The sequence below is a fragment of the Chlorocebus sabaeus genome, chromosome 23 (assembly GCF_047675955.1).
Source record: "Chlorocebus sabaeus isolate Y175 chromosome 23, mChlSab1.0.hap1, whole genome shotgun sequence".
Taxonomy (NCBI): Eukaryota; Metazoa; Chordata; class Mammalia; order Primates; family Cercopithecidae; genus Chlorocebus; species Chlorocebus sabaeus.
Genome location: NC_132926.1, coordinates 28401624 through 28419158, shown reverse-complemented (window position 1 = coordinate 28419158; position 17535 = coordinate 28401624). Strand labels below are relative to the sequence as shown.

General features: G+C 43.6%; 1 protein-coding gene across 4 annotated transcripts in view; it reads left to right on the top strand.

The window, feature by feature from the left end:
* GRIA1 (glutamate ionotropic receptor AMPA type subunit 1) overlaps positions 1 to 16876 on the top strand; it is a 327528-nt gene extending 310652 nt beyond the window's left edge. For all 4 annotated transcript variants that reach the window (XM_073010569.1, XM_073010568.1, XM_008015072.3 and 1 more), the window contains exons 15-16: positions 5434 to 5568; positions 14029 to 16876. In XM_073010569.1, the coding sequence (XP_072866670.1) occupies positions 5434 to 5568; positions 14029 to 14229 (336 nt within the window). In that variant the 3' untranslated portion in view covers positions 14230 to 16876. The remainder of the gene's footprint in view (positions 1 to 5433; positions 5569 to 14028) is intronic.
* Positions 16877 to 17535: the final 659 nt, after the last annotated feature.

The window sequence follows — 17535 nt, the reverse complement described above, 5'->3', positions numbered from 1 at the left end:
TGACTCAGTGACAAAGCTGGGCATGAATTCAGCTTCGATTTCCTGCCCCCACCCCCGCCCTGCCTTGTTTTATAATATAATGCCACATTGTTTCACCATCAGCAGGGTAAGTCCATCCATTCTGGATGTACTCACTTTCTTGCCCCTACTGTCAGCAAGGCCTGTAAGGCAAAAGGACTGAAAACACACTGTGTACAAGCCCCATCCCTGCCCTTCTCACAGGTAAAGAGCTTTGGCCACCTGGAAGGACCCGGGAATTCACACAATGATGCTCTACTCCACTTGCTCCCTCCCCTTCCCACTGAATGTTCCTGCACTAACGACACCCCAGGAGGGCAATGTCAGAGGGATGTGAGTGGAGAAAGAAAGCCCTTGAGACCAAGAGATGCAGAAGTCATTCCATTGCCCCCATGCCATAGAGACTTTGGGCTCCAGCTATATTCCTGCTCAGGGTCAGGGTTCCCGATTTCTATGAGGCACAGTAGGCAACAGCCTGGAGAGAACCAGTGACTTCTACGTGAATCTTCTGGGAGTTATGTGTGGTCCAAGATAATATGTCCAACATACAGCAGTTATCCATATCAGAGACTGAATGTCAGAACACCCTGGATCCTGTCCAAAGTCCCAAAGCCACATATCCTTAAATTTCCCATCACTGCCCTAGAGGAAGGGACTAGACAAAAACAAAAGTGTTTCTTTTAAAACTCTCTTCTGGGCCTTGAGCCAGAAACACCTCTGGGGACAATTTCCCAACATACAAGACCCTTACTCACCAATGCATAGTCCAAGCACATATTCAACTCAGAGTGAAGGTTTTCTGTGGGCACACCCATGTTACCCTCAGACTGATGCTTCTGTTATGAAAAATACCTCCCGCTTTTGAAGAGGCCTCAGCCTTAGCCAGTCCTTGGGTTCCCCTCCACAAGCCACATCATCTCCTTAATGCAATTTTGTTTTGAGTCAGGATATTCTGCGGTGCATTGTACAGCAGCCGGTCCCTGAGACACACTGCTGAGAAGAGCCACCCCCACAACCATCACTTTCAGATTATTTGCCTTGCCAATTATTAGAACAATGGGCCAATTCCCATCCTGTGTTGCTCTTGGGGAAAATATGCAGGCTAGGGAACTGGCCTAGATTGGAAATGGAACAGCAGACGTTACCAATTAACATGAGCTCCTTTTATGCATTCCCTAAAGGTATTAGTCTCTAGGGAGAATTTTTAAAAGGCATAATCCCAGACCCTCTAGAAACTCCTTAGGTGCCTCAAATATTTTGGGAGTGGGGACAAGTGTCATTTGGTCCAGTTCTATGTTCACTGCTTGAATTCCTTAGATGACCTTGTCGTCATCTTCCTGAATGTGTTCATGTTTGAGGAACTCACCACTTCCTATGGCAGTGCATTCCACCTTTGGACAGCTCTGTTTATTTAAAAGCTCCTCCTTTAGTTGAACCAAATCCACCTCCCCATAATTTTCTCACTTTGTTCTTAGCTAATGAGTGAGCCTAGCCAACCACTCAGCCTTCACTCCCAGGAAATAGTCAACTGCTCAGGGAAATGGTCCTTAAGCCAAAAATACAGTTTTGAAAAAGCCCAAGAGAAAGCCTACTGTAGCAGAAAGGCTAATGGGTGGACCTTGCTTTGTGGCCCCAAAGGCTAAGTCAGATTACAGATTCAGCATGTGGAGGGCATGTAGGCTGCCCCTAAAAATCCAGATGTAAGCATAACAGAAAATTGTATGGAATTTCGGTAGGATATAGAGAGAAGAAAACTGTACTTTTGCTTTGTATGAGTTTAAACTTTCTCCAAGAAGATAAGAAGGAATGGAAACATTTGGATAAACTAAAGCTTGGTCCAGAGTTAGCAGGTCTTGATGGCAGGCAGCACCAGTCTCAGTGGAAGGGACTGGTCTGACAACCAAAAGCCTTGACTTCTCCTTAGAGCTTTCTGCTTATTCCATAAAGAAAGCTTCGAGTCTCTCTGCCTTAGGCCTAGCTCAGACCTCCTCATGAATCAGTCCTACATTCTTGGAAGGGACGTTGACTCAGAAGCACAGAGGGAGACTGAGACAGTCCCCCAGTATGTGGGAAGAACAAGGAGAAATATGGGGGCGAAATCTCCTTTCTATATGAGGGAGACAGCAAATCAAGACAACAGGTTAAGGAGAACAGATGAGTGGAGGGGGTCTCATCACCACTCGTCACCATTCATCACCATAGCAACAAGCCCAGCGATTCTGCAAGACGAGTTTTATTTTTCTTTTCACCTGTCACTCTTCTTGGTACTGTCACTCTCTTTCCCCACTCCTGGCGGGAGATGAGTTGTGACTTTTCCACCCCCACTGACAAGCTGCCTAGCTTTTGGGGTGTGCAGCTGCTATGGAATAGGAGAACGGGGTGCCCTGAGGGGTGCTCAGAAGACTTAAACTCCATCTCTCCCCTGTCCCTGATCACAGCTAGGAAGTGTGTTGCTGTGAAATGTGAGTAGCTGTTTGTACACAGATCCATGAGGAAGCTGCCTCTTTTATGGATGCTGTGGACCAGAGGAACCAGAGCTGTGGTCCTCAAATAAAAGGGATTTTTGTCCCTGCCCCAGGATGTCCCATTTTATTCCCACAGCGTGAGACAAAGAAAGTCAGTAAAGGCAACTAAACAGAAGACCATGGCCTCAGGCCTCCTTAGAAAGATCTTATCAAAAAGCTAATGACAAGCTTAAGGGGGATCAGAACATCTTGTGTAAATGGAAACTCCTCAGCTATGTGGACTAAGACTACACCAACACCAGTCCTTCATCCCACATCCTGTTAAATAAATCTGAATTTAGGTGGTTGTGTTACCTGTGATATTGGTGGCAATTGGGCCCAGGTTCTCCCTTGATTCCAGAGGTCTTTCCTGATTCCTCTACTACAGAGCTGTGTCAGCATAAATAGTGATAAATGACATTGTGCATCCTGCAAAAGGTGGCAGTTCCTATACCATCTAGCTGTCCTCTTTGTAAAGGATGTATCCTCCGTCACACACATTGCCATCTCCCTGGGCCAGAGACCTTCTTCTAAAGTGAAGGATGCTCTTCACCTCCAGACATAATCAGTCATTATACCCTCCTTCTTTGCTTATATAGAACATGCCTTTCCACCCCACATCCATATGAAGATCTCACCCCACTTCCTTCCTAGATATACTGGAAGTGAATGCTCCTCCTTGTAAGTCAGGGAGGCAGATACCCTCTTAGGGTCTTTTGAAGATAATAACAGAAAAAGATGCCCATCACTCCCTTGTCCTTGGAGGCCATCCACAACCAGGTAAACCTCAAGAAGAAAACAGCTTGATGACCAAAGGGGCAAGGTGTGCTTTGGGTATGGAAACACTGATCAGCTCAGGAAGTCAGCAGCCTCCAGCTTTCTTGTTTTCCACCTGCCCTCAGGCCTGTCCCTGTACCTACTCCTTCTGAGCTCCACTGTCCACCACTCTTTACTAAGGTTTGAGCGGATAATACATGCCTCCTAACCCCACCCTTACCCCTGTTGAACAGAAGAGTTTTATAGGAACTTCTGTGAACTGTAAGTCCCCCAAGGACTCTAAAGCATTACTCTCCAGAGGAAGAAATACATGACTTCTGAACAGCAAACAGGGAGACATTTTGAGTGTTCTAAAAATCATGTGAAGTGGGAATTTACTTGTTCAGCCAACTCTTGAACCAAGCACTGAACTCATTTTTTGCACATTACCCTTATCAGGTCATTACAGCAGAGCTGGAGAAATTTTGCCCCTTTGAGTCCTTTGAATAATCATTTCTACTGCTTCCAAAGCCAGGCTATGCCTTGCCAAGTGTAACCTATATTCAAGAGCCATCTGCTTTAGCGATACAGGAAGCCACCAAGGGGGCAGGCTTTAGATAATCCTACAGCTCTGCTGGCCAAAGCTGCTACTGGAAGGGAAGGGATGCTGCTATTTGCCAGCTACAGTCCCCAAGCTCAGTCCTGCTGAATCCTGTACAATGCACCAACTAGAACCAGGGCAGAGGTCACTGACTTATTGGTCACTAAGCGATTCCTTTCCATATGCCCAGATTCTAATAGGCAAATGTCAGTCGAAGTCTCTAGGGCAACACACGCCACCCCTTGCATGGCACACCTACATCCCCACCTGAAAAGGAACACATGGAGAGGTATAAAGGCCATATCCTATCCAGTGCCACCAACTAGTCAAGATGGTGTGTACCTGTGCCAACTGAGGCATGCATTTCATTTTAATTCAATGAGACATTTATTGTACATGAACAAACAATATAAACAAAGGTGTTAGAGCTGCCATGACATCTAGGAATGAGTATTCTAAAAGTTAAAAATGTTCCTCTGCCTGTGTCAAGAGTTTGACTGAGCAACTCGCCCTGCTTCCTGCGTCATTACCTCTCACCATGACCATCAGTTGTGTTTGATTGTTCTCACCACTTGGGAAAGTGTTGTCCCGCAGACTTTCACTTTTGAACCCCACTGGAGGTAACAGAACTCAGGGATGATCTCAGCAGACCAGTGGCCTTCTTCTGGCTCCACAGGGTGAGCTCTGGCCACCTCCTACTAGACATGAGTACTTGTCTTCAGACTCCTAGGAATTAAGCACCCTTTTCGTGACCCTGCTCTTCCCAAACCAGTGTAAGATCTTTTATCGCAGGCAACAGAGATTTCTAAATTCAGCCACCTGGGTCTGCCTCCAGTGTTTTTAGCAAGCACCTCCAATAGGAAAAATGATGTCAATTAAGCATAATTATTAAGATTTAATAGAGCCATTTTTCTCTCAGTGCCTTTTTACTATTCTAAGCCCCCTAGTTTTTCTTCCCCCTAAATCGGCACTCAGAGCAGTAAGTTAACATATATATCAGTTGGTCTTTATTATACATACAATAACTGTCTTATTAAATTGAAATCGAATGCACATCTAGGGGAAAGTTCATTGTAAGTACCAACTCTCAGAAAAATGCTCAGAGACATAAACAATGAGCGAGGCCAATGCGTTACCAAGCAACAGAGAAAATGCGGTGGGGGGAGGCAGGAATCAAGCTGAAAAGAAAGGGACATGGTTTTCTGAAAGAATGGGGTAAGCTCAAAGGTGCAAATTTTGGTAGAAGCTGCCCTAAATTTCTTGTGATGTCTCTCACCCTAGAAAAGGCATTGAGGAATGGGGAATTGTAATTACAAATTCAACATAATCAGGGAGGCTTGGAAAATTTATAAATACACATAGACACACACTTTTTTCCTGGGGAATGTTTAACACTTGGTCAATGAATAAATAGCCTATCCAACCTTTGCAAATGTTAAAGAGGGTGTGGGGTTGAGTGTATGTGTGTAAATATGCTGCTGCTTGGATGGTCTTTAGTCTCTTGACTCACTTTATTCTTCCCCCTCCCCTTCCTTTCCCTCCTCCTCTTCTTAGGACAAGACAAGCGCTCTGAGCCTCAGCAATGTGGCGGGAGTGTTCTACATCCTGATCGGAGGACTTGGACTAGCCATGCTGGTTGCCTTAATCGAGTTCTGCTACAAATCCCGTAGTGAATCCAAGCGGATGAAGGTGGCATCGTCTTCCCGGGCCTTTTTCCTAACCTGTTCTGTGACGCAGCTGGGTTTCCTGGGAGTCCCTTTTCTAGAAAGGGTGGGGAATGACAGGTGGTTGAGGTCAGCACAAGACAGGAAGCAGGAAGCTGTTAGGAGGAAGGTGACAGGAACAAAGGCAGCCGTGAGAAAGGAAGGAAGATGGGGTGTGTCGGGCCAGACACAAGGCCCAAGAAAACAACTGCATTTGCCAGAGAGGGGTCAGTGACATTGAAAGTTAGCAGTTTACATGGACAGGCAGCACAGCGAGAGGCAAGAGTGATGGCTACCAAGGCTCATTCTCTCTGAAGTTGCAACAGAAGTGTGGCTGCAAAAGAGAGGAAAGGATGTCTACCCTCTACTCTGTGCTGACCTTGTCATACCCTGGTGAATTGGGTCTTTTCTTAGGCTCCACTCTAAGAGATAGACATTGACAAAGAGGACCATGTGCAGAGAAAGGTAAGCAGATTAGTGAGATGACCCCAAACCACATCAAATGTAGCTAAAGGGAACTGGAGAAGAGAATTGTGGAGGATTTAAGAGTAGTCTGTAAAATACCAATACTTTCCAAGTGGAAAAAGAAAACAGGCTAGTTCTATGGAGTCCCAAAGTATACAACAAGAACACATGACTAAAGGTGATAGAGGATAAATGTTAACACGATACACTAAATTTACTCTTCTGAAAGAGCTGTCTAAAGAAAGGCTAGACTATCCCAAAAAGTAGCAAGTTTCAACATCACTGAAGGTATACAAGTAGAGGATGAATAACTCTTGACAAGGATATGGATTCAAGCATCAAAAAGGAGTTTGGATTAAATGATCTTCAAAGCCCATCAACATTTAGCTTCAGTAAGAAATTATTTATGGAAGTTAATCATGTGAACAATACCATGAGCAAGCATCATGAGGACTCAGAGAGGAGGGAGGTGCATTCTATGATCTTCAGCACCTTTCACCTTCCACAAAGAATGGGCACAATATAATTACTCAGTGAGGCAAGCTATGGCATAGATAGGAAGGCCTATAGGAATTTAGAGAAGAAAGATTGAAGAAGGCTTCCAGGAAGATGCCAATATTAAGAAGGACAGGTGAGATCTAGATAGAGAAGAGAAGAGAAGTGCAGTCCCTCTGGGCAATGTACCCATGGTGATATGTTGACCTATACTGTTATCTTGATTTGACAAGACTAACAAGATCCCTTGGTAGAATTTGCCTTATGAGAATGTACCCTAAGAGGCCCACTTTTCAACAGACATTTGGCCCCAAGCTCAGTAAGCCCACTTTTGGATCCAAACATAGCCTCCTGCCCAGCGTCTCCCTGCCTTGGACCCTCAATCCTACACATACCTCTGGGGTCACCCTTGGAGAGGACATCTCCGGGCATTTGCTCCTTCTGTTTAGAAATTCTGTATTTAGTTCTGTGCATGAGGAGCTAGGGGCCTTCTGTCCTGGTATTCAGCATTTCCCTGTCAGCCTACCTACCCCACTCACATCCTAGCAATCTGCTCTCCTCACATACTCCATACCTTCGCCCCCACCTCATGTTCCCACTCATGTGCCTTTTTATGGGTCGATCCCTCACCCTGTCTTCTGTTTCATAGAGTCCATTTAAAAGGCAACTTCTCCAAGACACAACAAGGAACAATTAAGGAATAGAAATTCAATGACATTTCACCAGGGACCTAGGAACACCCCAGTCCTTCTCTTGACCAGCTCATCCATCTCCAGGTCCCTCTCAGGTCCTCTCAAATGACAAGAACTACAAAGGCATGGGCTTCAGACTCTAAACCCAGTGTAGGCCTCCAAGGAGCTTGGCTGAACAAACAAGAACTCCTAGAACCTACTCAAAGCTCTTTGACCATTCCATTCAAAACATAGGACTAAAGACTCTCCTACCTTACCCTCCAAAATGAGGAAAGGTTACTCCAGGGGCAAAAAAGGGGAACAGGACAAGAACTAGGGGAGCTACAACCTGTACCATCCCTCAAAACCTTCACTATAGACTATGACTCAAACCAGAGGCCCAGATTTGGCCCAGTACAGATTATAGGAATTCCTTTTTCCTCACTGCTTGTCTAAGACGCAGTACAGCATCATCATCTAGAGTAGAAGCTCTGGAGAATGAACGTCTGGGCATAAATTCTGTCTGCTCCATCTGTTAACTGTGTCATCTTACACAGGTTTTAGTAACTCTCTGATCCTCATTTTCCTTCTTCTATTTTTTTTTTTTTTTTTTTTTTGAGACAGAGTCTCACTCTGTTGGCCAGGCTGGAGTGTAGTGGCATGATCTTGGCTCACTGCAACCTCCACCTCCCAGGCTCAAGCAATTCTCCTGCCTCAACCTCCTGAGTAGCTGGGATTACAGGCATGTGTCACCACGCCCGGCGAATTTTTGTATTTTTAGTAGAGACGGGGTTTCACCATGTTGGCCAGGCTGGTCTCAAATTCCTGACCTCAGATAATCCACCCACCTTGGTCTCCCAAAGTGCTGGGATTACAGGCATGAGCCACTGCACCCGGCCTCTGATCCTCATTTTCTATAAAATAGAGGCAGTGGCAGTACATACCTCATAAAATTGTTATAAGGATTGCATGAAATAATGGATATAAAGAGCTTGGCAAAATTCCTGGGCCACAGTAAGCCTTCAGTAAATAATAACGACAATGATAACTAGTATTTCAAATAATAGTTGTTACTAGTGGCCAGATACATCCTCCTTAAAACTTTCCTTTCATTGTCCCTGTTTACATGAGCTAGGGTTCTTAAGCTGTATAGATTGTGAGTTCCTTAAGTTGTGTCTGATTTTTCTGGACATCCCACACACTGAGAGTAAGTATTAGTAAAATTAATGCATAATTGAATCCAAAGGAGAAAATCTCTTAAAGGATGAGGCAAGGCATGGGAGGGAGCTGCTCTTAGTTAAAGCAAGTATTGCCATCAAAACCACACAGTCTAGGAATTACAAACAATTTCATCCAAGGGTCAGTTTTGGCCCCATGTTTGTGCTCATGAACTGTGATGAGACCAGTCATCCACCAAGCAGGAAAGCTCCTGGATATCCAGCCCTTTCTCTGGATTACAATGAATCCCAATAATCATAACCAGTGGCAGGTAGTGGTACCAGAGTGGCTAAAGTCTGGGATCCTCTTAAAACAGGGACCATGTTGACCTTCACTGAAGTCACACTATTTAGATTAAAATGAGAATCTTTCAAAGAGGCCACTGAGTCATGGCATAGCTTCTTGGGGACATTCTCACCCTTTCCTTTGCAATGAAGATGTTAAATTTTTCAGAAGCCAACATCAGGGTTTCTTGGAATCATTAATACAATGTCTTCTGCCACAATCTTCTAGAATTAATTCCATTGATTGGAGTGACTTTCACCCGACTCACTGAGGCTCCTAATAGAATTTTCCATCTTCCAACTGCAGAAAAGATACTTTCTTTATTAATCAACCCAGCCCTTAATTGTTGACGCTCCATCAACTCCTCTCTTATCCAAAGAGATAAGACAAATGCATTCAACTTGCCTCTCAGACTTTTCAGCTTTGCAGTTCTCTTTATTATTCTGTGCTTAGCCTTCTCCAAAAGCAATTAGTTTTTTTCAGAAGTAGAGTCCCCAACCTTACAGAGAGACCCAAATTGATGATGCCAAGGGCATTTGATAAGAGCTTTCCCTCTCATTCATTTCCATTATCACAGTATTTGGCCCACTTTTTTTTTTTTTTTTTTTTTTGAGACAGAGTCTCGCTCTGTTGTCCAGGCTGGAGTTCAGTGGTGCAATCTTGGCTCACTGCAACCTCCACCTCCCGGGTTCAAGTGATTCTCCTAGCTCAGCCTCCCCAGTAGCTGGGATTACAGGTGTGTGCTACCACACCTGGCTAATTTTTTGTATTTTTACTAAAGAAGGGGTTTCACCATGTTAGCCATGATGGTCTTGATCTCCTGACCTCGTGATCCACCGCCTTGGCTTCCCAAAGTGTTGGGACCACAGGTGTGAGCCACCACGCCCCACCCTTGGCCCACTCTTAAGGCCTTAAGACCCTAAACTCGTTCAGGGCCATCCTCTCATGTGTCTCAAACGTGCTTAAAAACATCTTCCTCACTCTTCGTGGATGAAAGAACAAGAGGAAGGGGGGCAGAAAGGAGAAAGAAGGGAAGGAGGAAAGATGATTTTTCAGTAACTTTTATGTTCAAAGTGATTTCTACACATTTTCATTAACCATGTAATAGGTTGTTCTTATAATCCTACAGATGAAATAAAGGTTCAAAGAAACTAAGTAACTTTTCCTGGCTAGGTCACACAAGCAAGGAACTGAAAAACCAGGAATTAGACCTCCAACATGGTCTCCACAAAGCCCGGGCTTTTGGTATCAGCCAAGCCACTTTTCCTAAATCTGTCTGTCCTGCTTCAACTACATGGCAGCAGATCATTTTTGAGCACCTATTCTGTGTTCTTCCAGTCCCAGCCGCAGTGCTGCTCACAAAGACAAATAAAATGTAGCTCTACCATTCAGTTCCCCTCATCTGACTGACTGTAGTATTTAAACCCTTGCTGGGTGTTGATGAGTCTCTTTCCCCTTTGACATGTGATGAGCAGGACAAGTGTCACAGAGATAGTGGGAAGGCACCCTACAGGTATTCCTTCCACAAAGACATACTGAGCACCACCGCGTGCTGGGCAAGACTCGGCACTGGCGATACAGTCAAGAACAAAACAGACACAGCTTCTTTTCTCAAGAAGCTGAGAGTTTGATAGGGAAGACAGATCATAAGCAAACACATGTTCAATGAGTGTTAGTGAAAAAAATGCCCAGTGCTGTCAAGTATAGAGCAGAGGCCAGTCCTGATAAAAGAATGGGGCAGTCAGAGCAGCTTCCCTGAGAAAGTGATATTTAACAGACTCAAAGCATGAAAAGAATTAACCGGGAAAAAAGAATTGCCAGTGATACACAAGTGTCAGAGACCCAAAGATGTGAACTCTTGCCCAGAAAGGGGAAGAAGGCCAAGGAGACTGGAACACAGAAAGACTGAGGGAAAAGGGTGGTATGTGAGAGTAGGAGACTCAGAGAGGGACTTCAGGCAGCTCACAATATTTCAGTCTAATTTAAATTGTCATGTAGTAGCAGAAAATACATAACCTAAGATACATTGCAAATTGAATAAAATCTCAGGTCCTCTGCCCCTCCTCTCTGCCTGGGCAAACAGACTGGCACCTGAATCCTTAGCTGATATTAAGGGCAGCAAAGTAATATTCACCACCTCACTCCCAAAGGAAAATAATCCCCAGCCTCTCTCACCCCCATGAGAGATGCTGACCTTTCAAGATTACATATGGCTGTGCTAACATGGGGCATGTTTAAGCTACAGCAATTGAGGGCTTGCACATTTTCCTGGAATTAATGAACAGCTGAGAGACGTGATAACTCAAGGGGAGCATCCTCCACAGCAGGTGGTCACTGGTGCTTTGCACGCATGCCTGAGCAAGGACATTACTGAAGTTTAAGCTTTGATTAGGATATTCTATGATGCGCAGAGGCTGAGCACACTCTTCTTAGAAAAGCAAGTGACTGAGAAGTTAGGATGCAATCACTGTTAGGGAAATGAGGTTCCGAAGGGTCAATTTAGGGGTCTTCAAGTTGGATTTTTTTACTCATCCCTTTGTCTCTGAATATCAGTTCCAAAAACACCACCACCACCCTCAAGGATGAACTTTAAGAATGGCTGGCATGTCAAGGAGGGATAAGGGAAAGCCACATTCCCGAAGGCTAGGGGAGAAATGACAGCAGTTTATGACAGCTTAGCCATGACAGGGGGGCAGGCAGGAGCAGGAAGAATCACATTTAGAAGGTCATTCACCTTATCACTAGGTCACATATAACTGTTACCTTAAACAAGTCAGTCATTGTCATCAGATTCTCTGTAAAGTAAAAGGGACAAATTAGATCATGTGGTTCAACTTTGCTTGCATTTTAGAATCATCTGGGGAGCTTTTAAAACTCCAGATGTCCAGGCCGTACACCACACCAGCATCTCTAGGGTAAGATTCAGGTGTCAGGGATTTTTCCCCAAAACTCCCTGGATGGTTCCAATGTGCAACCAAGTTTCAGAACTAGTGATGTAGTTGACGTTAAGCATTGCTTTCCACTGCAAAGTTTGAACTCCATTTATCATTTCTCCTGACTTTCATAAATGTATTCGAAAAGAAGCCAGTAAGAAAGCAGTAACCACCCATGATAAGGGTATGGAGTCATTGACCTTTGAAAAGTGCTCAGCTTCCTTGAATACCAACTCTAATGATGTGACCTTCGAGATTTTTAGTTACATGCCTGGCTAAATTGTCTCAGACTTCGGCAAGCACCAATGTTGATAGGTTATCAATCTTGTCTTTTAAGACAAATTCATGAAGTACCAACAACTTCAATGGAATATTATGAAAATATGTGAGCCTTATGAGGAACAAAGACCAAGGTGATCTATGTAAACTTTAGTGGGTTTTTTTCCTTAATTAAAGGGGTGTGGCAGAGGAAAAACATGAATGATAGACATTCCAAGCTAATCTATAGAAGTTTCTATATTTCCCACAGATAAAAATAAAATGTTATTTTCTCTTCAATAATTTTTAGATGAGGATAAGTAACTGTTAATTTATCATATTTTCATTTTACATTTCCCTGGTGTAGCTTCAAGGTAGTATTTATTTGGCCTTTGACTTAGAAGAATGCAATCCAGGTCACACTTTCTCTTCAATGGAAGACAGCCAAGGGAGAATGTAAATAAATCAAGTCATGGGTTTGAGGAGGAGACAGAACCAGTGTGGGTGGTACATCATATGGGGCAAATCTGTCTGAATCATGGATTTTAAAAAGAACATTTTAAAACATTGTCAGAACTGCCAGTAATACAAGGATAGCAGGGGGAAAAAATGGGTCAAAACTGCACTGTTTATCTCTGTCTGGCCACAGAAGGTTGACTGATTTCTCTGGTCACTAGAATCATGCCAATATGTAAGAGAGAAAGTCAAAGACTTTTTGAGACGGATCCTAGGTGGTTGGTGTTTCTTAGACAAATTCAAAAGCATCTATTATGCATCTAATTGCTTACTGGATACTCTGTGAGATAGCTGAGGATTGAGAAGACATGGCCCTTGCCCTCCTCCAGAAAGCTCTCTTACGGAAGACAAAACTTATACGCTGGAGGCAGAACCATTACAAAAGAATGTATACCGCATGAGTACAAGATGAGAGAGGCCAGCACTTACAGCAGGTTGGTGTAGTCTAGGAAGGCTTCAAGAAGACGGTGAGAACAGAATGTGCCCTGAAGAAGAGGTAGGGTTGGTCCCACTGACAATTCTCCTTTATACTGATTCCCACCAAGAAACCAAACCCCACCTCAAAAATTCTGTGATTGTTTATTAATGGAAAGTTTGAGATGGACAGTAAAAGATAAGGCTCTGGATTTCCTACCATCAGTGGTCTTTCTCCAAAGGAACTCTGAACAGAACACTTCCTCCTGTCTAAGAGGATATGGTTCTAGACCTACTTTGTGGTCTTGAATATCCCACTTAACTCATCTGATTCCGGGGTGATCCTTGGAGTCCTTTTCAGACCTAGAATTCCGACATTCTAGAAGTCACAAACTTAGTGGCACTGATCTGATATGTCAGTCTGGAAGTACAGGGTCTACATGCTGATGGGAAGCAGTTGATGCACAGATGATAATGTTTGGAATGCATTCTCATTTTCTTTAGCACATGTTCCTTTCCAATTACATTTTGCATATTGTATTATTCAAACGAGTCCTACATTCCCTTAACACATGCTGCTATAGAGGTAGGCTAGAATTTTTTCTGAAGTAAATCAGAGGTAGTTTTCCATTTTAACCCAACAATATCACACTCTCAATTTATTTTAACACTTCAAGGCATTTTTCATGTGGTAGCACCATTCTTGCTAATAACAGTGTGTAGGTGCATAGATAATCATATGGTTTAAAAATTCTAGAATACTAAGGAGATATGTACAGTCACATGACTAGTTGATGTCATAACCAGAACTAGAATCCAAGTTTCCAAACCCCATTCCCAGAAGGTTTTCCACTTAGTTGTGATGCTACATCACACATTAATCAATAATACCAAGGAAATATTCCACCTTTAGAAATCACAGAATGTAAGAATAAGAAAGGATCTTCTGTCTTACCCAATCTAACACACCTCACTGAACATTGAACTTGAGGCTAAAGAGGGGATCAGACATATCCAGAGCCAAGTGATAGTTTTCTGAATTCCTGGGAAGTCAGAATTAGCATTGTAGAATAGAAGAGGGGGTGGATGGGGAAGCAGAGTTGGAGTTATATTTGAAGTCCAGTCTTGATTCATTCCCATTGCCTGTCATTGCCAAGGACCCGGGGAAGAACCCCCGGTCCTCCTGAAAAGGGTTTTTGTTTGATCCCACAGCAATCCATCAATGAAGCCATACGGACATCGACCCTCCCCCGCAACAGTGGGGCAGGAGCCAGCAGCGGCGGCAGTGGAGAGAATGGTCGGGTGGTCAGCCATGACTTCCCCAAGTCCATGCAATCGATTCCTTGCATGAGCCACAGTTCAGGGATGCCCTTGGGAGCCACAGGATTGTAACTGGAGCAGATGGAGACCCCTTGGGGGAGCAGGCTCGGGCTCCCCAGCCCCATCCCAAACCCTTCAGTGCCAAAAACAACAACAAAATGAAACGCAACCACCACCAACCACTGCGACCACAAGAAGGATGATTCAACAGGTTTTCCTGAAGAATTGAAAAACCATTTTTCTGTCCCTTTTCCTTTTTTGATGTTCTTTCACCCTTTTCTGTTTGCTAAGTGAGGATGAAAAAATAACACTGTACTGCAATAAGGGGAGAGTAACCCTGTCTAATGAATCCTGTGTCTCTGACAGTAGAGTCACTGGAACACTAATGAGGAAACTGCACTGTTTTATTTTAATTCAGTTGTTAGTGTGTCTTAGTGTGTGCAATTTTTTTTCTTACTAATATCCATGGTTTGCAGGTTCTGTTAGGCCCTTTCCTTCTCTTTACTTCTTATCCCCAACTCCCTACCTATCCCTCTTCAGTTTTCAGATTGGAGATTCAATATTTGTTCCACTTTACAAGCAAGAGGGAAAAAAGCAACCTTCAAACTAATTCTCTGTGGGGGCTTTCCATGTTACCCTCCACTCCTTGGCCCCAAGCCTTTGGTGGGGACAGACATTGTTGGAGAAGTGGGCTGCCTTCCCCAAGTGGGGCACTGCTTAAGCACTGATTTAGTGGAGAACACAGGTGAAAAGCAACTCAGGATGAGGGTGGTGGAGAGGGCAGGGGCAGATGTGCAGTCAGAGAAGGACTCCTCAAGTTACTGCTGCTCAGAAAAACAGTTCCTTTAATGTGGAAGAGCCATTTCACAGGCCGTAGGTGGTATGGCATATTTCTTCAGAGTCAACCTCAGCCCTGAGAAGTATGTCCTTCTGGTGTGCTCAGGCTCAATGGCAGTCTGGTAGCTGAAGGCACTTGGCTTCCTAAACCAAGCAGAATTTTGGGAAGAGATAACAGCCAGGGGAGATATTGCCCACGATTCTCACTTTTTCTTTGCCTGGTACCTAAGCAGGAACCCATTGTGGAGTAGATTCTCTTCTTCTATGGAGCCTCTGACATGGGGAGCAATGCTATGCAAGCTAAGTGTGAAAGAAAGGTGACAGAATAATTTTGGAAGAGGAAGCCTCATCAAAATTTCATACAAAATAGAGCTTTCCATGGTGTGCCCTATCCTAGGTTTGAGAAAACACATATGAAGTTTATGCTCATGCAAAGAACTTGGGTTTTTATGTTAATATAAAGTGTTGTTTTAGCATGTGGCCAGATAATGCTCTGTCATCTTTAGAAAGTGAGATACCCCAGGAAATAATTGAAGACGTATAGGGAGATGGATTAAGTTGATAATGACATTTAGGGCACCTTAAGACCTTCGATCCCAGGTTCTAACCCAAGGAGGCTGACCTTCCCCCAGCTAAGACAGCATGAGAACGTTGTATTCCAATATACCTATGATTAGGGCTACAAAGCTGAACTAAAGCAAGATTAGTGAAGTGGCAGGGTTTATAGAGAGAAGCCCAGGCTGAGTGCAACTTTGGTTGGAAGTGAGAATCCCTGACATATAGCTTTCTTGGAGATCCCAACTCTCATTCTTGGTGCAACTGGCTTCCAGCTCTCCAGCAGTCACTCTCCTAGGTGCATGATTCAGTGCGTGCCATGTGTCATTAGCTTTTACTGATAACCATACTCTGGCTTGTTCCCTTACCCCCTACTTCTATCCAATTTTCTCTGCTAGGGGTTATCATTAGCAATTGACATGCTAAAGGTTTTGGAGCCTATCTAGGGGTAGGTGCAGCTTGACTGGCTTTTCTGTGGATTCTCTCGGTGGACCCACAACATCTCTATATCTCTCCACTCTCCTGTCATCAGCCATAGCAAAGAATCCTTCCAAAATCAAACTCTTCCCTTTTTCGACTCAAGTGTTGTTGTTCAGTCTCTTGCGTGTCAATGTGGGCATGGTTCATGAAACCAGACCCTCAAGATGGATGATTGCTTTTCACTACTGCCATCTGATGTCCCTCAGCCCCTGCCCTCACACAAGATTTTTCTCAGCCTTCAGACTACCACTGCAGAATCCGAAGTGACCCACCATTAAGGTGTCTGCATCTTGGAAGAGTTGGAAATAACCCTTTAACATCAACATGCTTCAAAGACTTTTTGCCTTTGGCCTGGTAAGACGCCTCTCCAGCTACTGAGCCCACCAGTAACATGAGCAGATAAAGAGAGACTTGTTTGTGCTAGAAATGAGGGTCTATGCTATGAGGGGGTCCAAGACTCTGGCGAAATATGCTTTTTCATCAATGGAGAAATGAAAGGAAAACAAAAGCAAGAAAAAAGTTAACTTGTATTATGTATTTTTACTACACTTTTCTTAAAAATAGAGCATTGGGGAAACTCTGAAAGAGATTGACATTTTTCTCAACAGGAATCCATACTTAACAGTTCTGGCTTTCATTAAATTTTGCTCTTTGGTACCTGGGCCTTTTATTTAACATCTATATTTGTTTTAACTCTCTTGGCAGATGTGTGAAAGGATTCTTGCTTGATCAAACACTAAATATTTTTTTGGTTCCTGTTTTTCTTTCAAATAGCCAGGTTTTTTTTCTTTTGGTATTTGCATAAAATGAAAATATCACCGAATATTAAATCACTGTGGATCCATTATCTACTTTTCATATTTGTCCATTCCATTTTTGTGCCATTTCTGAAGCCGGGGCTCTAGAGATTATTTCCTTATTGCAGAGCCTAAGACTAGTAGGTTTTTAACTGTGACCACTGTTTCTAACTCACAAACAGCTCTCGAGTCATTTCAGCTGAACTAGAACATTGTGAGTTATTCATCCAAATAGGATAACCACAACAACAACAAAAGGCAAACGGTGGTATTTGGCTTCTAGGAGCCACAATTCCAATTGCATAAAAACCAGAGCTTGACTTGGAGCCATCACAGTACCTCTAGGGAACTGGATGGTTCACATGGAACATCTCCCAGACATCCCCAAACTGGAGAAGTATAGCTGTGATGTGCACAAAGTCACAGCCAGAACCAAATCTAGACCATGCTTATAAGTCTAGATTATCCAGAGGATAATTTTGGTCCTCAGACACCACAACCTTCATTCTTGCCTAGAAGCTTTTTTCCCCCTTAAGCAAAATGGCTTTCTGTAAAGGATCTGACATTTGTTGATACATTGATATCAATGATTAAGAACAGCTTCAAGTATTTTCTTTCCCAAGGAACACTGCATATTAACAACGACCAGAGGTCTAAAATAAATGAACAGAGAAGCTCAAACAGTAGCATGGACAATAACTACTACAAT